The sequence below is a fragment of the Petromyzon marinus genome, unplaced genomic scaffold, assembly GCF_048934315.1.
Source record: "Petromyzon marinus isolate PM22_M1 ecotype Great Lakes invasive population unplaced genomic scaffold, UKy_Petmar_22M1.pri1.0 PM_G_Scaffold_42, whole genome shotgun sequence".
In the NCBI taxonomy this organism is placed as follows: domain Eukaryota; kingdom Metazoa; phylum Chordata; class Hyperoartia; order Petromyzontiformes; family Petromyzontidae; genus Petromyzon; species Petromyzon marinus.
Window position 1 is genome coordinate 1,662,882 of NW_027422994.1, and position 27,365 is coordinate 1,690,246.

Genomic DNA, 27,365 nt, shown 5'->3' on the forward strand with positions numbered 1-27,365 from the left:
CTTGTTTCTGGTTATTATTTCTTGGACCGAACGAGAGCGCTTTATTGCAGACACCTACAGAGCGCTGCGCCCCGTATGAAGATGCGATTTCGAATAAAAAACAAAGAGGGGTGGACCGTCCGTTATCTTCATCACGCGCACAGAAATGCACGGGTCGGTGTTGGGATCTAATATTTCTCCCATTGATCTCGCATTTACAGAATATCTTGCAAAACCCAACAACACCTGTCAGCGAGCCTGTGGATAATGACTAATTTAATAGTGTTCCAACGGGCTGCAGTCTGTCCATTGGCAGCGTTATGACCACTGTCACATCGTATTGCCACTTTCTAAACGTTTTCAGTTCAGTACAACGTTGCATATCCGACTGGCGTATATCTTCCTCCCGAACACAATTCACCGCCCGCACTCAGCAGCGGTACGTTGTGCACGGTGTAAGTGTGACTTTAAATAGATGTTCGCATATCTGATTCTTTCACCTCATCCGCATATATACCTTAAGTTCCAAATGAGCAGATACGCGACGTTGTACCGTGTTTTAAATATCACGGTTTAAGTGTTGGGTAATGCTAGGTGTACTAGCTATGGTGTTTAATGCAGTACAAATAGCTGCCATGGCTACAGCCTGATGTAAATATCAGTAATTGTCAATTACCTGCAGACTGATATATATGTAATGAGCGACTTCCACGACACGTCGTATAGAGGGTACTTCTTATTTATTTCTCACACTGGGCACAACACCGGTTCTTCCTCTCACTGAATGTAACACGAGGCAGTAACACCTCTACTGGCCACACGCACAGCCGATCACTCGGCGTGGTCCCCTCGCCCTTCACTCGTCACCGCCGCTGGCTAGCGGTGTGACGACGACGGCGATGGAACCCACGCAGGAGATCTTCCACGTGGTCGGACGACGGAGAGCGATGTCGGTGAACAGCGACGCAGCCAGGACCCAGGACCCCACACGAGCCCCGAGCTCCGGGTCCGCTCCCCCTTATATACCCCCAGGAGTGGCTAAGCCCCGCCTCCGGCCACGCCCTCTCGTGGAACCTTCGAGCAGGTTCCCGGAGCATCTCGGCTAACCCCTCCTGTTACCTTTGCCTCAGATACGCCTCCTTCCCCGATTGGCTGTTACCTCTGTGGCTGTACCCGTGAAACCCTTGCAATGCCAGAAGGTGTCACTTTGTCATGTCAGTAGACGTAACCCTGACATTACATCTATATTAGAGCAATTAACTAGATTGTTGCTGCAAGGGGTGCACTAATAAGTACGTAGCTCAATATGGCTTTTATCAGCCCCTCTTTAGCCACTGTTTGTTTTTTATGCCCCCTATTCAGCTGACGTAGTTATGCCAGACACATTATCTGATACACGAGCCCGTTTACGAAACAGATTTTCCTACGATGAATGTTGTGTCGGCCACCGTGTCTCTGGCCGATGTAACCCCCCCCCCCCCTCCCGAGTGTGAGAGTGTATACCGAAGAGCGCTCGTGCTACGTGCAATGCACGACCACTCCATTCCACCATTTCCATTCCTCCGCTCTAGCAATGAATGCAAATTTTGGCTGATGGTTTTTTTATCTAGATTTGAAGTTTTCGTGACTGCAGGGATTCATACTCTTTGTTTTTTTTGGTAAAGTCATCACGTGTGTAGAAAATACAATCAATTAAACCACATGACGTTTCGATCGCAACACAAGCGACCGTCATCAGGTGGAACAGAGGAACAGATACAGCAGGAGAACTGCTGACATAAGAGAAAGAGCTGCTGCTGCAACAAGAGTTTATATCGGATTTTGGTGGGCTCAACCCAAAGGTAAGTGGGCAGAGCTAGAGAAGGAATTTGTATGTAAATGTGAGAGATTAGCGTGTCATTGTGAGAAGGTCCCCAGCCACCGGAGGTGGAGGGGATCCTGTGCCTGGGCTGCCTCACAGACATTTAGCCTGGTGATGTACTCGGAGAGTCGGAAATAACAGCTGAAACAGGCAGGTAGGATGGAAACATAACTGTCAGTTAAGACTTTACTTGGTTAATAACATCCTTACAATGATTGCTCAGTTTGTATCCATCTTCCCGGTTGAAGTTATGTCTATGGATGGCTTCATGAACATGTTTTTTTGTTGTTGGTCACGCTGCTTAAGTGTAACAATGGTTTTGGCCATGACAAGCTGGAGGGGAGTCTGACATACTCATGAGTAGGGCATGATGGCAAGAAAACAACGGCCTTTGCAACGCGCATACGTTTGCCTAAATATCCCTCACACTTGTCACTGCTTGGAACAACCACGACGCTATTCGGGGGGGGTGGCAACATTTTACGATGCTCCGCATTAGCCCGTAGTGTAAAACGTTGGCGTATTACGGCGATCCGTACGTGGCATGACCACACGTGACCGCGCGCCCACCACCAATGTTCCACCGTTTGACTTCACATCGTCGAGAGCCCGCGGAAGTGAACGGAGAGCGGCTCCATGGATAATGCACAGGAGATTTGGCCGTGCTCACCTCCGATGAGCCCTGCGGTGCAAGTTGGGATAAACAATGCATCCCTGATTGGAGGGGGCTCTCGCGGCGGCGGCTGCAGCGAGGTGTCGCACAAACGCGGTCGCAGATTGCACCTGCGGTTTGCGAGCTTCGAATCGTGTGAATGGCACGCAATGTTTCAGACACTGTTAATAGCTATTGATTATGCATTATTAATTTTTACATTTTCACGTCAAAATTTCATTTACACAACTGAAAATGTCTTAATTAAAAACCACAATTCACAGTTTTTTTTCTCCCAGAACCTGTATCCCCATGTCATTTTTATTAATCATGCCTTATTCCTGCTCGACCCTCCCCCTTTATCTCCCTGCAATTCTGATACCTCAGCCAGCGCTGTCCACGCACGCAGCTCGGCGGTCGATCTTCACCGCGCGTCGTGCCCCGGCTCGCCCTGCCCCAGCAAAATGGATCCTCTCCGCGTTGCCCTCCTTTGCCTGTGCTGTCTGCGCTGCGCCGTCACCGCCACCGCCGCCCAGGCCTCCGTCCTCTCGTCGGCCCTGCGCTACTCGGTCCGCGAAGAGGAGCCGCCGGGGACGCTCGTGGGGAACCTGGCCCGCGACCTGGGCCTCACCGCCGCGCAACTGCACACCCGTGGATTCCGAGTGCTGCAGGGCACCAACGCCTCCGACTACCTCGTCGTGAGCGCCGACAGCGGCGAGGTGCGGGTGCGTGGGCGCCTCGACCGCGAGGCCGTGTGCCATCGGGCGACCGGCGACTCGGGCTGCGCCCTACTGCTCGGGGCCGTCCTGGACCGGCCCACGGAGCTGGCGCGCGTCCGCGTCGACGTGCTGGACGTCAACGACCACGCGCCGCGCTTCCCGGCCGAGAGCGCCCTCCTCGAGATCACCGAGAGCGCCGCGGCCGGCACGCGGTTCACGCTGGATGGCGCCCACGATCCGGACGCGGGTGCCAACGCGCTGCGGCGCTACGCGATGGAGCCCGACGACGGCGCCTTCGCCCTCGACGTGCACCCGGCGGGCGGCGGCGGCGCCTTCGCCCCCGTGCTGGTGGTGCGCCGCACACTGGACCGCGAGCGCCAGGCCGTGCACACGTACGTACTCACCGCGCTCGACGGGGGCCACCCGCCGCTGACCGGCACCACCCTGCTGACCGTGCGCGTCCTCGACTCCAACGACAACGCGCCCGCGTTCGACCGGCCCGTGTACCGGGCGCGCGTGCCCGAGAACGCGCCCGTGGGCACGCCCGTCGTGCAGCTCAACGCGTCGGACCCTGACGAGGGCGCCAACGGGGAGGTGGTGTACACGCTGTGGGCGCACGAGGCACCGCGCGTGAGCGACCTCTTCGCGGTGGACTCGCGCTCGGGCCGCGTCACGCTCGAGGGCACCCTCGACTACGAGGAGGCCAACGTCTACGAGATCTACGTGCAGGCGCGCGACCGGGGGCCCAACTCCATCCCCGCATACAGCGAGGTGCTCGTGCGCATCCTCGACGTGAACGACAACGCGCCCGACGTGCAGGTGCTCGTCCTCGGCCAGGGCGGCGGCAGCGTCACGGACGACGCGGCCGTCGTCGGCGTGTCCGAGGGGGTGCCGCCCGGTGCCTTCGTGGCCTTCGTCCGCGTGAAGGACCGCGACTCTGGCCCCAACGGGCGCGTGAGTTGCACGCTCGAGAGCGCGTCGGCCGTGGGGTCCGGCGCGACGCTGCCCTTCGCCCTGCACGCCTCGGACGGGGGCGAGGTCTACGCGCTGGTGACGGCGACGCAGCTGGACCGCGAGGCGGCTGCCGAGTACAACCTGACGGCGGTGGCGCGGGACAACGGCGTGCCGCCGCTCGTGTCGGTCAAGACGTTCGCGGTGCGCGTCACGGACGAGAACGACAACGCGCCGCACTTCTCCCGCTCCGCCTACGAGCTGCACGTGCCCGAGAACAACATCCCCGGCGCCTACGTGGGCTCGGTGAGCGCCAGCGACTCGGACGCGCAGCAGAACGCGCAGGTCGACTATTCCATCGTGGACTCGCAGATCGACGGCATGTTGGTGTTCGCCTACGTGTCCATCGAACCGGCGAGCGGCGCCCTCTACGCCCTCCGTGCCTTCGACCACGAGCGCACGCGCCGGCTAGAGTTCCGCGTGCAGGCGCGCGACAACGGCGCGCCGCCTCTGCGCGGCGAGGCGGCCGTGGCGCTCGTCATCGGCGACGTGAACGACAACGCGCCGGTGGTCATCGCGCCGCCGCTCGACGCCAACGGCACGGCCGACGTGTACGTGGCGCCGGGCGCCCGCGCCGGCACGCTCGTCACGCAGGTGCGCGCGTCCGACGACGACGGAAACGAAAACGCCCGACTGAGCTACGCCATCGTACGTGGCAACGACTGTGGCCTCTTCCGGATCGACGCCTCCAATGGGGTCGTGCGCACGGCGCGGGCGTTGCCCCACGAGCACGCGCGGCACGAGCTTGCCATCGCCGTGCGCGACGGGGGCGAGCCGGCCATCACCGCCACGGCCACGGTGCGCGTGCTCGTCACAGACGCGCACCCCGAGGGCCGGCTCCTGGGCAGCTCCGGCGACGATGTCGGTGGCAGCAGCGGCACCGGCGGGGGCGGCGCCTTCAAGACATCGTTCATCGTGATCGTGGCGCTGGGCGCAGTGTCGTGCGTCCTGAATGTGGCCATGGCGATGATCGTGCTGCACTGCAAGCGGGAGAACAAGGAGTTGCGCATCTACAACTGCCGCGCGGCCGACGAGTCCAGCGCGCGGCCAAGCCCGCGCAAGAACGACGTGATGCTGGTGCGTGACGAGCTCGAGGCGGCCGCCTGCAGCAAGGCGGGCTCCGATAGCGATCCGGCATCCGTCATCGCGCTCGACACCTACGAGTACCGGTCGTTCCTGCCCTCGGAGGCGGCGGACGCGCGTGCCGGTCTGACCTGCTGCTCGGCGGCTTCGCGCAGCCTGCCGCACAGGTAAACGATGTGAGACGCCCCCCTTTTTTAAGTTACCGCGCGGGCCCGGGGAGGCCTGCGAAGTAATCTCCGCTGAGTTTTCACTCCGTGACTGCCCTGGCAATAACTTAAGAAATATTGAAAATCAATCGTCCATCACGATTCATCATCTCCCCCCCTCCACCAAGTGTGCGTTACGCACAATGCAGCATGCACGGCGAGGGGGAAATACAAAAAAATTCTATACACATCTCCATAGACTGTCCACGTAATTAAATTTCAATCAAGTATAAAATATGTTGGGCCATAGTTGGCATTGTGTATGATTCATTGACTTTGCTGAAATTTCATCTCCATGCATTTTACTCCGGTTATCAATTATAATGTAATGGTGGTCGCATTTGTCGCTCGGACAGGCGAGGGTTGAGCAGCACGACACGGGGGGGGGGGGGGGGGGGATTCCCACGAGTCCGTGGGATCTGCTGGTGGCAGATGTTTAAGAGACTCAGAAGCGGATATAATGAGGCACATTAGAAGAATACGGATTGCCACAATTACGCAATACGAATCGTGCTGAGATCCGGGCACTCCTTTTGGCGAACTTAATATACGTTTAAAAAAAACACGAAACACGTGGTCCCAGCGAGGACCCATCTTCAAAGGTGGAGTATTTGTCGCGTTGGCCAATGGCCTGGCCGTTACCAAACCAGTCGGCGGAGACCATCACAGACGTGTTCCTTCATGGCTACGTATTAGACAAAGGCGCCCCTGAATGTCTCTTGACAGACCAAGGCAAAAAAATGTTCGTCGAAGCTGTTGAAGGAGGTTTGCGAGCATTTGGGTACCAAAAAGGTGGGTACGTCGCCTTATCACCCCCAGACGGATGGTATGGTAGAGAGGTTACGCAGAACCCTGACTTCGATGTTATGCCAACGTGTCAATGAAACACAATCCGACTGGTACACTTTCCAGGTGTGCTCGCAGCATACAGTTCCGCCCCGCATGCTTCTACTGGGTTTTCCACGTTCTTTTTGATGTATGGAAGGGAGCGTGACCCACCGATTGATGTGCACTTAAAACCGCTGGAGAAGTGTACTAGGATATCGGACCCTAGCACATGGGTGAGAAGCCGGGCATGTGTGACGAGTGCGGCAAGACGTTTTTCTCGCGCTCGGCCTATAATTATATATATATTTTTCTATTCTGCTTGTGTGTTAATCTATGTATACCCCGGATATTTTAAAGATGGCAATTCTCCTGCTGTATATCATACTGCTGTCCCTCCCGGCCATATCTAGTGCCACACTCAACTCTACAAACGGCTACCCTCGTTACTTTGCGTCCATACTTGTTGCTCGATTTGCCACTACACCTGCAAATGAAACAGCTCATAGACACTTCTACACTCCATCATTGTATCCTTTTAAACCCTATCTTTGTCCCATTACTTCACCAGCACTCCTTTCAAACTTCATTCTGCTCTTAAAAATAACACCATCTGCGAGCTGCTGCTATTCGTCCAAGGTTCACCGCTCTTCATCCTTTCACGGAAAATACTTGTGCAAACTATTAATTCTACTTTTCTTATTTCTGGGTGGTATTGAGCTTCATCCTGGCCCAAATATAAAGAACTCGTATAATTCTGTAGATTTTTCTGGCAGGAAAGGTGTTGGTGTTCTACATGTCAACATCAGTGGGCTTGTGATTGAATTAAGTCAACTAAAACTAGAAGTGGCAGATCTTTACCTGGACATTTTTTGCCTAACAGAAACATTTCTCACTCCTACCATCAATGACTAGCAGATTACGATTGAACTACAACCTTTTTCGGCTTGACTGAGTATCTAAAGGAGGTGGAATTGGCATCTATGTTCGTAATACTATTGCATGTTCACCAGCTCACTCCTTGTTTAAAAAATGTTGCTTTGAAGGTTTGGCTCTCAGAATAACTCTCCCAAATAATCAACAGATATTGGTAGTGTGCTGCTATAGACCGCCTAGTGGGAAGGATGTTGAAGCTGCATCGGCACTGAGAGAGCTTTTTGGGGGCCTGCCTAAAGGTGAAATAGTTTTAGTGGGTGATCTAAATTGGATTTGGCTAAACTCGCCAGCCATGGCCACAAATTTAACAGATGAATTTAACCTGTTTCAATTAATAAATGTCCCCACAAGACCCAACCTAAAAAATCCGGGACAGTCAACTCTGCTTGACATCCTATTGACAAATGCCCCTCACAATTTCGCACTGACTGGTGTTCTGGGTAATAACCTTAGTGATCGCTCCTTCATTTTTGGGGTGAGATCATCAGCCAGACCCAAAGCCCCTGCTAAAATTGTTGAGAAGCACTCTTTGAGGCACTTCAGCACTCAGGCATTTACTAATGTGCTTTACTCGGATATTGACAAGGTCTGTGATATCCCCAACCTGACTACGGCTTGGGAGACTTTCAGGTACAGTGGTCCCTCGTTTATCGCGGGGGATACGTTCTAAAAATAACCCGCAATAGACGAAATCCGCGAAGTAATCAGCTTTATTTTTTACAATTATTATACATCTTTTAAGGCCGTAAAACCCCTAACCACACACTTTTAAACACTTTTCTCAGACAGGCATTAACATTTTCTCACATTTCTCTCTTATTTAAACACTCTCAAAGTTCAAACTTTCGCAGATTTAAAAAAATAAGTACAATATTAGTAAATGAAACCAAAGATCAAAACCTGTTTTCAAGCCCAAACATTTTTGTAAATCTGGCTAGCCGAACGCATTTTGTACTCCCTTAGCTAATCAGGACGCAGAACAGATGTGCGGTTCTCCCTTAGCCAATCAGGACGCCGAACACAATGCGCGTTCATACTGTACGCAGGAAAAAAAAGCATGCGAAATTTCACTAAAAAAATCTGCGAAACAGCGAGGCCGCGAAAGGTGAACCGCGTTATAGTGAGGGACAACTGTACACGTTTCTGCAAATTCTTAACAAACATGCTCCATTGGTTAGATTTAAAACTCAAGGCAACCGCCCACCATGATATTATCCTTTGATTACAAAGCTCATGAAAACTAGGGACAAGGCTTGGGCATGTGCTCAGAAAAGTAATTTGGTAAATGACTTGCTAGAATACAGGATTTTAAGGAATAGATGCATCAAAAAAGTACGGCATGGAAAAAATGCCTACTTTTCCTCCATTCTCCTGGAATCACATGGAAATGCCAGGATTTTTTGGAAAACATTCAAATGTATCGAAAAGGCATCCAAAACAGATAATCTGCCCGTTGAGCTTAACCAAAATGAGGAATATTTTTCAGTTCCCAAAAAAATAGTTGATAATTTTAACTTTGGTTTAACACGTAGGCTTTCGCGACCAATATCCATAATAAAGGTTTTTGGGTTAGATCGCGTTATTTATAAATGTGTCGTAACCCTCCACCACCCGACACGGCCAATCAGCAAAAAAGTGTCACGTTGACAAAAGACAAATAAAGACAAAAAAATAATTAGCCCACCGGTGTGTTGAAGAGTGAATCCACAACATTTACAGTTTGAGTACGACGTTTCGCTGGTAAATACATCCAGCATCATCGGGTAATTCGCCAGAATGGTAAAGCCCTCGCTTGCTCCCGGTTTTAAATAGAGCAGCAGGGTGACGTCATCATTTAACTCATATCAGGTGCAGTGATCAGAGGCGGAGGGTATTGTAATTATATAATCGATTAGTAATCAGTCAATGGTTATGATTAGTAATGAGTTGTAGATTAGTAATTAGTTGTAATGTGTGTTAGTGATTATATGCTATTTTAGTAATCCGTTAATTAGTATGTGTTTCCCCATAAGGAATTGTAATGTGCATTCATATTCTTAGCTCCCTCGGCAAAGCCACGCTGAAGGGAAACAGGAAAACAACAAATATATATTTTATTATTTTATTGCTTCCCCCCAACGCGACTCCACCAAAAGAGCCAAGAACATGAATTACTGCAGTCACGAAAGCTTTAAATTAAAATGTAATGTGTATTATTTAATAATACGCTTCCAGGCCGCACTAAGCCTGTAGCTGTCAGAGCGATTAAGGTTATTTTTATTCCTCTCACTAAGCCTGTAGCTGTCAGAGCGATTAAGGTTATTTTTATTCCTCTCAATTTCAATGGATTCTTTAATTAGTCTTTGCCAGTAATAATTAGTTTTACACAACACTGCAACATTATCAAAATCAATTGAGTGTCCTTGTTGACAAGCATGTTCTGCCACTGCCGACAGTTGTGTTTGAGATAATTTAATATTTCTCTGATGTTCTTTTAGTCTTACACTGATGTTACGCCCCGTCTGTCCAATATAGCATCTGCCACATAAACAATTAATCCAATATACACCTTCTGTTGATAATTCAGGTAATGCGTCTTTAGTGCAAGATACTAGTTTTTGAATTTTGTGCACTGTACCAAATCTTACTGTAATGTTTTGCTTTTGCAAAACACGGGCTAATTTGTCAGTTACTCTTGAGATATATGGAATTTTTATTGTTTTAACAATCTGATCGCTTTCAGCAGTATTGCTTTGCGATCGTGATTTGGCATTCAGTGCTGTTAATTTGAGCATTATTGTAGCCATTCTGTCGTGTTTGATCTCTCTCACTAGACTCTCACCATCTGACACTGTTTTAGCCCGATGTATGAGCGTCTTGATAAGAGAGGATTTCTGAGCTGGATGATGATGTGAATCTGCATTCAGATAGGCATCAGTGTGCGTTTGCTTTCTGTAAACGCTGTGTGTTATTTTACCATTTAGGCCATGTCCAAGCAAAATATCTAGGAATGGGAGTGTGTTATTCACCTCCATTTCCATGGTGAACTGGTTGGCCAGGTTTTGTGCATTGAGATGATTTAGAAAATCATTAAGTGTATCTTTACCATGTGGCCAGACAACCAAAGTGTCATCCACATATCTAAACCAAAAGGATGGTTTTAATGTGCTCGAGGCAAGTGCTCTTATTTCAAAGTGTTCATGTACAAATTTGCTATAGCAGGGAATAAAGGAGAGCCCATTGCTGCCCCTTCCTTTTGTTTAAAGAAATCCCCTCTCCATAAGAAGTAAGTGTTATTCAAACAATGGTCAGCAAGTTTCGGAATATCTTTTGGTAAACCGGTATTCTTTACTAGTGTATCAAGTAATTTAAGCGATTCGCTCACTGGAACCTTAGTGAATAGAGAAATCACATCAAAACTTACCAGAATATCATCAGGAGTAAGTTTAATATATCTAATCACATTCACAAGATGTTCTGAATTTTTTTTATGAATGAAGATGTCCTACCGATGTAGGGCTGTATTTGTTTGGTTATATATTTTGCTAATTGATATGTGGCAGAGCCAATTGTACTATGGGTCGTAATGGGATGCCGATTTTATGAATCTTTGGTAGCCCATAGAGTCTAGGTGGTTTTGAGGCCCTTGGATTAATTTGGTATTGCTCATTTTTAGGGATTAATGAATTTGCAATTATTGCAGTGGTCTTCATAAAATCGGCATCCCATTACGACCCATAGTCAGTACAATTGGCTCTGCCACATATCAATTAGCTTAAATTGCTTGATACACTAGTAAAGAATACCAGTTTACCAAAAGATATTCCGAAACTTGCTGACCATTGTTTAAATAACACTTACTTCTTATGGAGAGGGGATTTATTTAAACAAAAGGAAGGAGCAGCAATGGGCTCTCCTTTATCGCCTGCTATAGCAAATTTGTACATGGAAAACTTTGAAATAAGAGCACTTGCCTCGAGCACATTAAAACCATCCTTTTGGTTTAGATATGTGGATGACACTTTGGTTGTCTGGCCACTTGGTAAAGATACACTTAATGATTTTCTAAATCATCTCAATGCACAAAACCCGGCCAACCAGTTCACCATGGAAATGGAGGTGAATAACACACTCCCATTCCTAGATATTTTGCTTGGACATGGCCTAAACGGTAAAATAACACACAGCGTTTACAGAAAGCAAACGCACACTGATGCCTATCTGAATGCAGATTCACATCATCATCCAGCTCAGAAATCCTCTCTTATCAAGATGCTCATACATCGGGCTAAAACAGTGTCAGATGGTGAGAGTCTAGTGAGAGAGATCAAACACGACAGAATGGCTACAATAATGCTCAAATTAACAGCACTGAATGCCAAATCACGATCACAAAGCAATACTGCTGAAAGCGATCAGATTGTTAAAACAATAAAAATTCCATATATCTCAAGAGTAACTGACAAATTAGCCCGTGTTTTGCAAAAGCAAAACATTACAGTAAGATTTGGTACAGTACACAAAATTCAAAAACTAGTATCTTGCACTAAAGACGCATTACAGAAGGTGTATATCGGATTGTTTATGTGGCAGATGCTATATTGGACAGACGGGACGTAACATCAGTGTAAGACTAAAAGAACATCAGAGAAATATTAAATTATCTCAAACACAACTGTCGGCAGTGGCAGAACATGCTTGTCAACAAGGACACTCAATTGATTTTGATAATGTTGCAGTATTGTGTAAAACTAATTATTACTGGCAAAGACTAATTAGAGAATCCATTGAAATTGAGAGGAATAAAAATAACTTTAATCGCTCTGACAGCTACAGGCTTAGTGCGGCCTGGAAGCGTATTATTAAATAATACACATTACATTTTAATTTAAAGCTTTCGTGACTGCAGTAATTCATGTTCTTGGCTCTTTCGGTGGAGTCGCGTTGGGGGGAAGCAATAAAATAATAAAATATATATTTGTTGTTTTCTTGTTTCCCTTCAGCGTGGCTTTGCCGAGGGAGCTAAGAATATGAATGCACATTACAATTCCTTATGGGGAAACACATACTAATTAACGGATTACTAAAATAGCATATAATCACTAACACATTACAACTAATTACTAATCTACAACTCATTACTAATCATAACCATTGACTGATTACTAATCGATTATATAATTACAATACCCCCCTCCGCCTCTAATCACTGCACCTGATATGAGTTAAATGATGACGTCACCCTGCTGCTCTATTTAAAACCGGGAGCAAGCGAGGGCTTTACCATTCTGGCGAATTGCCCGATGATGCTGGATGTATTTACCAGCGAAACATCGTACTCAAACTGTAAATGTTGTGGATTCACTCTTCAACACACCGGTGGGCTAAAGTAGTGAATTATTTGTCTTTTGTCAACGTGACACTTTTTTTGCTGATTGGCCGTGTCGAGTGGTGGAGGGTTACGACACATTTATAAATAACGCGATCTAACTCAAAAACCTTTATTATGAATTTTAACCTTCATTTTTCTGAAGCTGGTAATCTTTTTGATAATGTATTGGGAGTCACCCCTGCTCATGCAAATTCCTACACCCCTGTCCAAACATTAAACAAATTTAGTTTCCAGCCAATCCACGAAAGTAATGTTCTGAAACAACTGTCCTACCTCAAAGGGTCCTCCTCTACCGGAGGAGATAGTTTTCCCGTCCTTGCTCTACTAACTGTTGGTCACCTAATATACAAACCTATAGCCCATGTTTTCAATCTGTCCATCAAAGAAGCATCAGTTCCTCTAGAATGGAAACATTCCTATGTCCGTCCACTTCACAAAGGGGGCCCTAAAGATGATCCCAATAACTACCGACTGATCTCAATTTTGTCCCCATTGATGAAATTTGTTGAAAAATTATTGAACTACCAAATTAGCAGTTTCCTGTCCACCAACAATCTACTACATCTAAAACAATCTGGGTTCCGAAAAAAATACAGCACCCCATCTGCTGCATTAGACTATCTGAATCAAATTTACAGTAGCCTTGATCATAAGCAGTTCTGTGCCTGTCTTTTTCTTGACCCTGCCCAAAGCTTTTGATACAGTAAACCACAACACCCTGCTTAGTAAACTAAGTTGCCTCGGTTTTTCCGAAAACACAGTACAATGGTTAAAAAAATTACCTCTTTTCTCGCACCCAAACTGTATTCACAGATCGTTGGAGGTCAAACAGTGTTAAGATAACAAAATGGGTTCCACAGGGTTCCATCCTCGGCCCCCTCTTGTTCTCTCTTTATGTCAATGACTTGGGCACTGACCTGGATCATTCCAGGATAAATCTTTTGCTGATGACACGATACTGATTACTGCTGGCCGCTCTCCAGATGACGTGATTGCTAAGCTCCAGGGTGATTTCAACAAACTACAACATCAGCGAGTTGCTCTTAAACTAGTCCTGAATTCCTCCAAAACCAAGGTGCTATGCTTCTCACCGGGACTAAAGCAGGAAGTTATTTTTCCCCAATTACATTCCTTAAATAATTATCAAATAGAGCAAGTCAAGATCTATAAGTATCTTGGGGTCATCCTGGATTCAAAACTGAATTTTGAAGATCACATTGATTATATTGGTAAAAAGACAAATAAAAATTGGTTTTCTGTATCAGCACAAGCACTGCTTCCCCCCAATGTTCCGTTTGGAAATGATAAAAGCTACCATACTGCCTCTACTTGACTACTGTGACATCGTGTATAAATCAGCCCCGAGTACTGTACTGAAGAAGCTTGATTCCATCTATCACTCGGCCTTAAGATTTGCATTGAACTGCCCATATAGGACTCACCACTGTGATCTCTACATTGGGTCAAACTTAACATCTCTTAATGTTCGACGACTTGTGCACCAGATCTTATTTATTCACGATGTACTTACAAAAAAATCTGCAGACTACCTACTGGATCTCCTCTCTGTTTCAAAGAACAAATTTGACCTCAGGTCTTCGCTCATTTACCAGCTTCACGTTGCCTATTGCAGTACAAAAACCGGAGGAAGGGCCTTTGCTATTGATGCCCCCAGGGTCTGGAATGCTATTGCCAATAAACTGCAACTTGAATCACTACCTATGAGATCTTCACTCAAAACTGCTCTAGAGGAGTTGTACACCCCTAGCTGCCACTGCTATTCAGTGACCTAAAATATGGCTCTCGGGTTTGATGTTACATATTAATGTAGTTTATTGTTAAAAATTCGGTCACAGTCCCTATGATCACTGTTACATTGCATTTATGGCTTTTATTTTGGTGATTTCGAAAACGTTTTTTTGGTTTGGCCAAGTTTTTGTTTATTGTAGTACGGAGTTAGACTGATGGCCTTAATCTTAGTTGTCTTGTGGTTGTTATTGTTGTTGTTGTTTGACTTGCATCCCACTGGGATTTTTGCACACAGCGTTGGTGTACGGTGCTATTTCAGGAATATTTTGATGGTTTTTTTTCCTGGATTTTCTGTTTGCACAGTGACATAATCACTTTAAGATGTTTTCTTGTTCATGTTTTTGTTTTTTGTTTGTTGCGGTTGCACCCGATTCAAGAGCCGAATGGTTCACAGGGCTATACCAAATGGAACAAAAAAATGGAACCCCTTACGCCTTGCCCTACAGCGATTAGATGAAGCTAGAGAGGCATCTGGGGGAACTCGGCCTTGCGACAGGCGGCCAACGAACGGCTCGTCAAGCCTCGCCAGTCCATTACCCTATGGACGCCAGGAGACAAGGCGTGGCTCCACTACCCCCACGTCCCGTTGGGTACCTCCCCGAATTACATGGCAGGGCCGGTCGAAGTGGTGGAGGTGCGGAGTCCGCAGTGCGTGCGGATTCAGTGTGGTCGCCGCGACTGGTTTGTGTACCTGTCGTGGCTAAAACGTTTTTTTCCGCCTGACGTTAGTCTTTTATCGCCACTTCCTGAGGGCCGGGTGTCTGGTCAGGCCGATGAGCTGGGGCGCACGTCGGCTGACGTCCTCCCTCAGGACAGTTTTATTGTTCCGCCCGCAGGGTCCAAGCGCCTAAAGGGGCCGACGTCACCGGTCAGACCGGCCCGGGGGGAACGGGGAAATCCGGAGCCACCATCGCCCGACCTCCTACCACATGAGGGTTCTTCGGCTCAGGAGGTGCTGGGCTCGTCGAGCCTTCTTCTGGCTGCTTCCGTAGCCGTCGGTGGACCCGCACCCTCCTCGCTTGACGGGCCGGCATCAAGGACTCAGGAAAAGACGGTTCGATTTAAATGACCATCCTCCGGCGTCGATGTGCACCTACACCCATGGTCCGCGACCGCGACTCGAGCCAGATGGGTCAATGGCTGACTCGGGCTCGTCTTGTGCTCGAGTGCGGTGTTTTATGTGCGGGGTGGCTTGTCCATTGTCAATAATTGCATCCAAGTTGTTTTTCTCTCTTCCTCCATCCCTTCTTCTCTCCTTGGTTCAAATTATTGGTTCTTCCTCGGTCGGGATTATTTGTTGTTTTTTTTTATTTAAAGCTTTCGTGACTGCAGGGATTCATATTCTTGGTTCTTTCGGTAAAGTCACATAGAAGGGAAACAATAAAAATATATTTTCGTCATATTTTTGTTTCCCTTCTACGTGACTTTACCGAAATAATAAAAATATATTTTATATTATATTTTTGTTTCCCTTCTACGTGACTTTACTGAAAGAACCAAGAATATGTTGTATTGTTCCCTTGTTGCATTCTAGGTTGGCGGCCCACACATTACATTGGTTTTATGTCGGTCAGCCAAGACGGCTGAGTTTCATAAGGGGGCGGGGGGGGGGGGTGATATAGAGACCTAAATGGCGTCTCTACGGCGTATATGCCGACTGCAACTACAAATGGTAATGGTGTGTGCACGTACCTCTCGAGGGAGCCGACGAAGACGTGGCGGAGAAGCAGGCCCCTACGGAGCAGGGTCCCGTCGCAGAGAGGGAGAGGGCATGTGCCAACTCAGGGGATTAAAGGGGGCCCGGAAACGGAGGCCCCGGAGGACATGTGATGCTGGCTCTGGTTCCGTCTCGAGAGACCGAAGTGGGGGCGTGGCCGGAGGTGCAGCGAGGCCACGTCTCTAGGACTGTATGTGCTTCATAGCACATAGGATGTTCTTATGCACTGTGCTAGTTGCGCACCACTGCCAACGAATGCTGTATCGCCAAATTATGACGCGAGTTACTTATTTGCCAGTCATAAAAAAACATTGGATGACAACGAGACATGACAATTATTAAAAAAGCCATCAACGACCACATGGGGGCCCACCTTGCGGGTGAGCCGTATTGCAGCTCAGTGGGGTTCGTTCCCGGTACGCAAGTTGAGCCGGATGGCTTTGCAGCCATTGCCATCATCATCATTGGATTAACCTATCAACCATGGACAGGAAGGTTTTATCCTAGCCAGGCGTGGTGGCCCATGCAAGCCTTTCAATTACATATACGACAATACGGCATGTAAACAAGTAATTTGGCGATACTGCTTCTACGTTGGCAGCGGTGCACAAGGACAACAGAAACTAAAACTCAATGCATTCATCAATATCACTGCAGCCTTAACAGAAAAAATATATGCCAGGCGACGTTTCGGGCAACGGCCCATATTCATATCACATCAAATGTGTTGATGGTTTAATTAAAAGTGGTTCGTCCGCAAGCAGGCGCACGCATCACTCGCCTGATGAACTTGGAAAGTTCCGCACGCGCAGCAGCAGCGTAACACTTGAAAGTCGACCATGCTGGTATCAATAACGAGCATGAACTTGTCAAGACACCAAACCGCGACAAGAGGCGATGTGGTGTAATTATAACGCTGATAACGACGCCGACGACGTTAACGCCCTGCCCGACGAAACTTTCCCGCCTTTGCTAAAGGGCCCAATGATGACGTCACGAAACGCGAGCGAGCAAAGACGTAATTTCGCCCGAAGGGAAATGACATCACGCGTGAGCTGTTGAGTGGAAGTAAGTCCAGGTGTAGAATTTTGACTTCATCATGACCGCGGTAAAATGCACCGATTGTACACTGATGTGATGATTCTTTTGCGTAGTGTATTATACAGGGTGTTTCAAAACGATGGACCCAATTTCAAAGCAGTATATTTCACGATGGCAACATTGTAATTGTAACATGTTGCCATCATGAAATATACTCCTTTGAAATTACAAACGGTTTAATGAGTTATCAAGTTTTACTAACCATTTTATAAATGCTCTATGTGCCCTCCACCTGCTGTAGGGACAACATCGAGACGATAGTTGAATTCGTCCCAAATGCCTCTCAAAGTGTCTTCTTCCACTGAAGTCACCGCTGCCGTGATTCTGTTAAGGGTCATCCATATTAGTCGCTAATGGTGGCACAAAAAGACGGTCTTTGACGTATCCCCACAAGAAAAAGTCGCAGGGTGTGATGTCTGGGGATCTTTGGGGCCAAGAGTGTAGCGCCAAGTCTTGGGGTCCCGTGCGACCTATCCAACACTGGAGGCAGTGTGTCTTGCAAATGACTGAGGCTAGGGGCTGTTTGTGCACTCGGAGAAGCGTCTAGCGGTAATCATTTGAACCTTTATGCCCCGCCCTTTCAAGCGGTAAGATTTTCTTTCATGGGGCCAGTTTCGTGGTTGCAGAGATATAGCGATTTCAAATCGGGAGAATTTTTTTTTTTTCGCACCCTGTATACTCTTTTTTTCGTCGACCAAGGAACCCATGTCTAAGAGAAAGTCCTAGACTCTAAACATCTGATAGTTGACCCTCTTTGGTTCCAACAAGGCTGATTCTGGCTGATGCGAGACTCAATGTCGAAACCGACCCAGAGTTTGCCTGGGTTTGAGCCAAATGCCCTCTGTATGACCGATGGGATGTTTAAATAAATACTTTCTTTTTTTATCTGGAGATGTTCTTCGAATAAAATTTTGATTTAAAGCTTTCGTGACTGCAGTAATTCATATTGTTAGTTCTTTCGGTAAAGTCACGTTAAAGGGAAACAACAAAATAATAAATTATATATAAAACAATAAAACAAATTCTCACGACGTTTCGACCATAACACAAACGGTCGTCTTCAGGTCTGTTGGTTTGCATAAATTTATTTTTTAACGGTGCATTTATTTATTTATAATAAAAAACGTTAGCGCCACGTGCAGCGATTTGGCAGTTTATTTAGGACTAGTCCATCTATATTCTGAAAAGAGGAGGGGGGAGACGAAATTTTTTGTTTTATATATAATTTATTATTTTGTTGTTTCCCTTTAACGTGACTTTACCGAAAGAACTAAGAATATGTTCTTCGAATGTTTCAGTTGAAATTTGACCCATGGCACTTTGATTTTCTGAGGCATTAAGTTGCACTTAAATGAAAGATTACTGTCATTTAACTGAACATATTTTTACGGTATTTTACTTGTTATTAAATTTTGTACTTTTTGATTGTTGAAAGGTTTTCTGTTTCCCAATAGCACCGATTTGCTAACTATTCATATACCAATTAAAAACTGGTCATCAGAAAACATAAAAAAATATAATTCTAATCAAGGCCCCATCATGTAGAATGCGGTATTCAACTTGTATTATCCCCTCTGTGACCCATGCTCTTTGAATAAAGGCCATTGCTTGAAATGTCGCATGTTACATTTTTTATTTTAAGACCACTTTTTGACGAATTCTTTTTTTATAATTGCTAACCATCGTATTTAGACATTTCTAGAGTGAGTGATAAGACACTTCTAGAGTGAGTGATAAGACACTTCTAGAGTGAGTGATAAGACACTTCTAGAGTGAGTGATAAGACACTTCTAGAGTGAGTGATAAGACACTTCTAGAGTGAGTGATAAGACACTTCTAGAGTGAGTGATAAGACACTTCTAGAGTGAGTGATAAGACACTGCTAGAGTGAGTGATAAGACACTTCTAGAGTGAGTGATAAGACACTTCTAGAGTTAGTGATAAGACACTTCTAGAGTGAGTGATAAGACACTTCTAGAGTGAGTGATAAGACACTTCTAGAGTGAGTGATAAGACACTTGTAGAGTGAGTGATAAGACACTTCTAGAGTGAGTGATAAGACACTTCTAAAGTGAGTGCTAAGACACTTCTAGAGTGAGTGATAAGACACTTCTAGAGTGAGTGATAAGACACTTCTAGAGTGAGTGATAAGACACTTCTAGAGTTAGTGATAAGACACTTCTAGAGTGAGTGATAAGACACTTCTAGAGTGAGTGATAAGACACTTCTAGAGTGAGTGATAAGACACTTCTAGAGTGAGTGATAAGACACTTCTAAAGTGAGTGCTAAGACACTTCTAGAGTGAGTGATAAGACACTTCTAGAGTGATAAGACACTTCTAGAGTGAGTGATAAGACACTTCTAGAGTGAGTGATAAGACACTTCTAGAGTGAGTGATAAGACACTTCTAAAGTGAGTGATAAGACACTTCTAGAGTGAGTGATAAGACACTTCTAGAGTGAGTGATAAGACACTTCTAGAGTGAGTGATAAGACACTTCTAGAGTGAGTGATAACACACTTCTAAAGTGAGTGCTAAGACACTTCTAGAGTGAGTGATAAGACACTTCTAGAGTGAGTGATAAGACACTTCTAGAGTGAGTGATAAGACACTTCTAAAGTGAGTGCTAACACACTTCTAGAGTGAGTGATAAGACACTTCTAGAGTGAGTGCTAAGACACTTCTAGAGTGAGTGATAAGACACTTCTAGAGTGAGTGATAAGACACTTCTAGAGTGAGTGATAAGACACTTCTAGAGTGAGTGATAAGACACTTCTAAAGTGAGTGCTAACACACTTCTAGAGTGAGTGATAAGACACTTCTAGAGTGAGTGATAAGACACTTCTAGAGTGAGTGATAAGACACTTCTAGAGTTAGTGATAAGACACTTCTAGAGTGAGTGATAAGACACTTCTAGAGTGAGTGATAAGACACTTCTAGAGTGAGTGATAAGACACTTCTAAAGTGAGTGCTAAGACACTTCTAGAGTGAGTGATAAGACACTTCTAGAGTGATAAGACACTTCTAGAGTGAGTGATAAGACACTTCTAGAGTGATAAGACACTTCTAGAGTGAGTGATAAGACACTTCTAGAGTGAGTGATAAGACACTTCTAGAGTGATAAGACACTTCTAGAGTGAGTGATAAGACACTTCTAAAGTGAGTGCTAAGACACTTCTAAAGTGAGTGATAAGACACTTCTAGAGTGAGTGATAAGACACTTCTAGAGTGAGTGATAAGACACTTCTAGAGTGAGTGATAAGACACTTCTAGAGTGAGTGATAAGACACTTCTAGAGTGAGAGATAAGACACTTCTAGAGTGAGTGATAAGACACTTCTAGAGTGATAAGACACTTCTAGAGTGAGAGATAAGACACTTCTAGAGTGAGTGATAAGACACTTCTAGAGTGAGTGATAAGACACTTCTAGAGTGAGTGATAAGACACTTCTAGAGTGAGTGATAAGACACTTCTAGAGTCAGTGATAAGACACTTCTAGAGTGAGTGATAAGACACTTCTAGAGTGAGTGATAAGACACTTCTAGAGTGAGTGATAAGACACTTCTAGAGTGAGTGATAAGACACTTCGAGAGTGAGTGATAAGACACTTCTAGAGTGAGTGATAAGACACTTCTAGAGTGAGTGATAAGACACTTCTAGAGTTAGTGATAAGACACTTCTAGAGTGAGTGATAAGACACTTCTAGAGTGAGTGATAAGACACTTCTAGAGTGAGTGATAAGACACTTCTAGAGTGAGTGATAAGACACTTCTAGAGTGAGTGATAAGACACTTCTAGAGTGATAAGACACTTCTAGAGTGATACGACACTTCTAGAGTGAGTAATAAGATACTTAGAGTGAGCGATCAGACACTTCTAGAGCGAGTGATAAAACACTTCTAGAGTGAGTGATAAGACACTTCTAGAGCGAGTGATAAGACACTTCTAGAGCGAGTGATAAGACACAAAGGTGCATCTATTGTAGCGACATCGTCTCTGGTTTACACATCTACCGGGTATCCACTTGACTCTGTATTGTCTCAGAGTAAGTCCACCAACATTTCCACCAACTGCTGGAAGTTGCCTCGCTCTGCCTCACAGTTAGAATTCTCCTCCTGCTTCATGTTGCCTCCATCGATGTGAAGGTTCCATTTTGGAGTTGAATCTTCATCTTCACATTTTACCTTCACTTCTTCGCTCTTCACCATCACTCCTTCACATTTCACCTCAATACCTTTAATAGTGTCCAAGCTGGGATTTTCTTCCGGTTCTTGTTTCATGAGGGATGGGCTCATGGTGGCACTTTGACTTTCACAAGCCGATTTCAGACTCCACTCCTTGTGGATCTTCTGATACTTGTGTGTTTTCTGGTGTACTTTAAGATGTGGTGACTGTGCAAACGCCTTCCTGCACAGAGTGCACCTGAAGGGTTTATCTCCCGTGTGTGTTCTCTGGTGTATTACAAGAGCAGATGACTGTAAAAATGCTTTCCCACAAACACTGCACTTGAAGGGTTTCTCTCCCGTGTGTGTTCTCTGGTGTGTTACAAGGGCAGATGAATGTGCAAACGCCTTCCCACACACATTGCACTTGAAGGGTTTCTCTCCTGTGTGAGTTCTCTTGTGCCGTGTCAAATTTCCAGTACGATCCGTGCTGTATGCACACCGGTCGCAATGTTGCCTTGTAGTACTGAGCTGCGCCGAGCGCCTTTGCTTCATCAGACCAATTCTGCAGAGGAAGCGTCAGAGGAAGCATCAGCTGCAGACAGAAAAAATAATATCCACACCATCTACACGTCAGTATCGATGCACAGAGGAAAGCATATATACACAGTAACCGGTGACTTACACGTCTATACTTATTAATATATTCATGATATAGTGGAAAAGTGTCCCAAATTCATCACACGGGCTGTTATGGCACAGTTTAACACGTAGGCTTTCGCGACCAATATTCATAATTAAGGTTTTCGGGTTAGATCGCGTTATTTATAAATGTGTCATAACCCTCCACCACCCGACATGGCCAATCAGCAAAAAGTGTTACGTTGACAAAAGACAAATAATTCACTACTTTAGCCCACCGGTGTGTTGAAGAGTGAATCCACAACATTTACAGTTTGAGTACGACGTTTTGCTGGTAAATACATCCAGCATCGGGCAATTCGCCAGAATGGTAAAGCCCTCGCTTGCTCCCGGTTTTATATAGAGCAGCAGGGTGACGTCATCATTTAACTCATATCAGGTGCAGTGATTAGAGGCGGAGGGGGGGGTATTGTAATTATATAATCGATTAGTAATCAGTCAATGGTTATGATTAGTAATGAGTTGTAGATTAGTAATTAGTTGTAATGTGTGTTAGTGATTATATGCTATGTTAGTAATCCGTAAATTAGTATGTGTTTCCCCTATAAGGAATTGTAATGTGCATTCAAATTCTTAGCTCCCTCGGCAAAGCCACGCCGAAGGGAAACAACAAAACAACAAACATATATTCTGTTATTTTATTGCTTCCCCCCAACGCGACTCCACTGAAAGAGCCAAGAACATGAATGCCCCCCCACCCCCACTAGCTCCACCACTGTCACACACTGGCATGGTTCACAGGTGGTGGTGTGTCCACACCCACGCCTGGCCACCTTCACCTGCTCAGTATTAATGCTTACTCACTCCACCAAGTAGTTAATTGAGGATCAATCAACACAGTCGAGGCTGCATGTCTCTCTCTCTCCTCATGTGGATTTCCTTCCCGATCCCCCGGTTTCCCCTCTACATGTAGAGAATGAACACCGCCACACGTCTAGAGTGAACACCGCCACACGTCTAGAGTGAACACCGCCACACGTCTAGAGTGAACACCGCCACACGTCGAGTGAACACCGCCATGCGTCTAGAGTGAACACCGCCACGTGTCTAGAGTGAACACTGCCACGCGTCTAGAGTGAACACCGCCACGCGTCTAGAGTGAACACCGCCACGCGTCTAGAGTGAACACCGCCACGCGTCTAGAGTGAACACCACCACGCTGTTGACAAGCCTCACCTTCTTCTTGGTTCTTTCGGTAAAGTCACATATAATGGAAACAAAGTAATAAAAATAAAACATAATAAAATAAAATAAAATTCTCATGAGGTTTCGGCCACAACACAAGTAGCCTTCTTCACGTGAAGAAACAGAACTGTTGGGACAACAGCGCTCAATGAACGCTGCTAAGATTCGGTGCGTCTTTTAAGCTAGGTGAGAGAAGTGAAGCGCCTTGAAATAGCTGAGGGATTAGCTTGTGACTGGTCACAGAAACAGCTATGTTAAAGTCAAAGTTTACATATCAACAGAGGCATGAAGTATATGGATGCTAAAGGGCTGCAACTACCCAACTATCATACAGGAAACCAATATGAAAAAAACTAAGTCTAAATTACATCAATATAATAAATGTACTCAATATATTCTTCAATAAGCTGAGCTATTAACACAAATCAACTGGGTATACACTACACTATATAATGAATACTATATAGTAAACCAATAAAAAACTAAAATATAAACTACCTCAATGTTATCAATAAACTCTATATACTCTCCAATCAGCTGAGCCACCAACAATAAGTCGTTATATATCACAATGCCATATGGCGAAAAATTGGGTGGCGGTTTCTTCCCCTCAACGTCAGCACCACGGACAGCGACGAGCCCCGTTTAGACGGACGAGTCCATCCATGCTCGGAACGGAGGAGGGGGGAGAGAAACAGCCACGATGCGCTGTTATACTCCATGTTATAAACCATACCATTAACCGTGGTGTGCCAGCGAAAGAGCTGCGGTCTGAAGGTCACCGTAAAATACAATTAATTAAGAGCCGAAATGGTTTAAAACATCTTTCCAATGGTTACTAAGCCAGAATCCATCTTCTCGGTTGAAATTGTCTCTTTGCTTGTATATGTGGATGGCCTCATGAACGAGTCTCTCATGGTAGCCGGTTGGCTTGCAAAGAACCTCCGTCTTGGAGAAGTCAATGTCATCTGAGCCCACTGAATTATAACAGTGATTTGCCAGGGCAGAGGAGTTCGTCCTACCGTGTTTCAAGTCTGCTTTATGTTCGCGGATGCGGTCCGAGATATGTCGTTTGGTTTCTCCAATGTAGCTGCTACCACAGAGGCACTTCAGTTTGTAAACACCCGGGTACTGTATGTCTGGAACAGCATCTTTTACAGATGGAACCAGATCACGGATTTTATGTACTGTGTTGAATCAGACCTGGATCTTGTGTTTATTCAGGATTTTGGAGATCTTTTTAGTGACCCCTGCAATGTAGGGTAAGGTGAAGGTTTTGAGTGGCTCCTCAAGAGGATCCTTCTTCATGACTGGAGTGACGGCTTTGCTGATTGTGTAGTCGGAGTAACCATTAGCCCTGAGAGCCTGGTGTACGTGCTTGAGTTCACTGGCAATGTGTTTCTGGTAGGAAATGCATTGGGCTCTATGGTTTAGAGTCTTGATGAGGGAGTTCTTCTGGGATGGGTGGTGGTGGGAATCCGGTTTCAAGTAAGCATCTGTATGGGTAGCTTTCCTGTAGACAGAGTGGCTCATTGAACCATCAGGTCTCCTTTTAATTAAGACATCCAAAAAAGGTAGCTTGCCATCTTTTTCGACCTCCATGGTAAATCTGATGGCTGGGTGTATGGAATTGATGTGGTCGAGGAATTGGTCTAGAGCAGGCTGGTCATGTGGCCAGATGACAAAAGTCCGTCATTTGTTGTGTGTAGGGAGAGGGAGATGGGTCACTGTGTGTGTGCAATATAAACGGAGTTAATCCTTTTGTTGCGTAGACTTTAACATAGCTATTTCTGTGACCAGTCACAAGCTAATCCCTCAGCTTTTTCAATGCTAAATTCTCCTGTTTGATTTGTACTAGGTGCCTCTGTGGATGTGTAGGCTTTGACTTTAACATAGCAATTTCTTTGACCAGTCACAAGCTAATCCCTCAGCTGTTTCAATGATAAATTCTCCTGTTTGATATGTAAACCCCTTGGTCAAGGTGCCTCACTTATCTCAACCAGCTTAAAAAGACGCTACGAATCTTAGCAGCGTTCAATGAAGCTCTGTCGTCCCGACAGTTTTGTTCCTTCACCTGAAGAAGGCTACTTGTATTGTGGCCGAAACGTCGTGAGAATTTTATTGTCTTATTTTATTTTATTCTTTTATTCTCATTCTATGTGACTTTACCGAAAGAACCAAAGAAGATAAATCCTTGCAGTCACGAAAGCTTTAAATCGAAATTTAACCGCCTCTACGGGGAGGGATTCCACACAACCTTAAGATCATTCAACAAACTCCGGGACAACAAAGCTCAACTAATCGAGTCTCTCACCTTTCTGAAGAGATGCCGCGACTCTAAGGTAATACCAACCGCATTTACACTAACCTCTGCTGCTGCAACTTCTGTCAATGCAAAACGAATTCCAGCTAGAACTAGCTTCGCTCTTATCTCAGAAAAAATCAGACTTACACGCACCGAACTTGATCAGTTAGACAAGACACTCAACAAATCACACTTAACATTGACAGCAACAATGTCTACATCGGATTGGGAACATGTAGACAATATGACTGCCTCTTCAGCTGCCACTGTCGACAAAATATAGGGAAAATTTGATTTCCAAATTCAATCACCTCTCCAACAAAAAATCGGATCCACACACCGAAAAGATAGACGTTAACAAAGTCATATTAATCGCAGTAACAGTTCCATTTCTGATGGCCTGAAATCCGTTTTAGCTAAAGGTCTAAACTTTGCTGTCACACCGAGACACATCCCAGTTAATGATATCATTGCCCATGTCGACGTTGCACTCAAGGGCTTGAGTCACATCTCTGCAGACGTAGCAAGATCTGAAATCGCTGCAACCCTCAAAAACGCTAAGATGCCACCAAGCAACATCAGCAAAGATGAACGCTTTGAATAATCTCAATTAAAAAAGAGAGATGATATTGTCATCCTCTCAGCCGACAAGGGCAATGTCACTGTCATCATGGACAAAACAGAATATAACAACAAAATTCAAGAACTACTCAACGATGGCAGCTATACAAAAATAAAAAGAGATCCCACCAACAGCCTGGTTACCAAAACGAACAAAATCATCTCTGATTCAACAGCATTAATTGATCAGACCAAACAGTTCTCGTTGAAACCCTCTGCTGCCAGACCACCAAGATTATATGGCCTTCCAAAGATACACAAAGTAGATACACCCTTCGTCCCATCGTCTCTACTATCAACTCCCCCACCTATAAACTGGCACGTTTTCTTGCTGATATACTGCGACCTTTCAATGGAAAAACCACCTCTGCGGTACTAAATTCTACTCACCTGGTATCGACAATCAAAGGCATTTCCCTGTCCCCAGACGACCTGCTTGTCAGTTTTGATGTGGTGTCCTTGTTCACCAAAGTTCCGGTACCTGACACCATCGCAATCATTGAAGACTTGGTTCATCAAGGACTGCATACTGATGTACCCCCCTGGTGAGACATTGCTTAACCAACACATACTTCACCTGGAATGGAACTTTCTACAAACAGACTGAGGGCACCCCAATGGGCTCCCCCCTGTCTCCGGTTGTAGCCAACGTATTCATGGAAAAATGTGAAGCTGGCGCCATCCAGACTGCCACTCTACGCCCGACCTTATGGAAGAGGTACGTGGATGACACTTTTGTCATCTGGCCACATGGCCAGCCTGCTCTAGACCAATTCCGCGACCACATCAATTCCATACACCCAGCCATCAGATTTACCATGGAGGTCGAAAAAGATGGCAAGCTACCATTTTGGATGTCTTAATTAAAAGGAGACCTGATGGTTCAATGAGCCACTCTGTCTACAGGAAAGCTACCCATACAGATGCTTACTTGAAACCGGATTCCCACCACCATCCATCCCAGAAGAACTCCCTCATCAAGACTCTATACCATAGAGCCCAATGCATTTCCAACCAGGAGCACATTGCCAGTAAACTCAAGCACGTACACCAGGCTCTCAGGGCTAATGGTTACTCCAACTACACAATCCGCAAAGCCATCACTCCAGTCATGAAGAA

The 27,365-nt window shown here is 45.8% G+C and overlaps 2 protein-coding genes across 2 annotated transcripts; one reads left to right on the forward strand and one right to left on the reverse strand.

Moving 5' to 3' along the window:
* Positions 1-2,919: 2,919 nt before the first annotated feature.
* LOC116937198 (protocadherin-17-like) lies at positions 2,920-18,884 on the forward strand. Its single transcript, XM_076061839.1, has 2 exons — positions 2,920-5,472; positions 15,289-18,884. Exons 1-2 carry the CDS (start codon positions 2,957-2,959, stop codon positions 15,383-15,385), a joined length of 2,613 nt encoding a protein of 870 aa, XP_075917954.1. The 5' UTR covers positions 2,920-2,956; the 3' UTR covers positions 15,386-18,884.
* On the reverse strand, positions 18,875-26,878 carry LOC142917136 (uncharacterized). The gene is made up of 2 exons (XM_076061840.1): positions 26,637-26,878; positions 18,875-21,998 (listed from the first exon to the last, which is right to left on the reverse strand). The coding sequence occupies exons 1-2, from the start codon at positions 26,744-26,746 to the stop codon at positions 21,311-21,313; spliced, it is 798 nt and encodes a 265-aa protein (XP_075917955.1). The 5' UTR covers positions 26,747-26,878; the 3' UTR covers positions 18,875-21,310.
* Between the last annotated feature and the right edge of the window lie 487 nt (positions 26,879-27,365).

Coding starts and splice junctions, on each gene's coding strand:
- LOC116937198 (XM_076061839.1), top strand. CDS start 2,957: ATGGATCCTCTCCGCGTTGCCCTCCTTTGCCTGTGCTGTCTGCGCTGC. Junction 5,473..15,288: donor TCGCGCAGCCTGCCGCACAG/GTAAACGATGTG, acceptor TTCCGCCCGCAG/GGTCCAAGCGCCTAAAGGGG.
- LOC142917136 (XM_076061840.1), bottom strand. CDS start 26,746: ATGATTGCGATGGTGTCAGGTACCGGAACTTTGGTGAACAAGGACACC. Junction 21,999..26,636: donor CCTTTGATTGTCGATACCAG/GTGAGTAGAATT, acceptor CTTCCTCTGCAG/AATTGGTCTGATGAAGCAAA.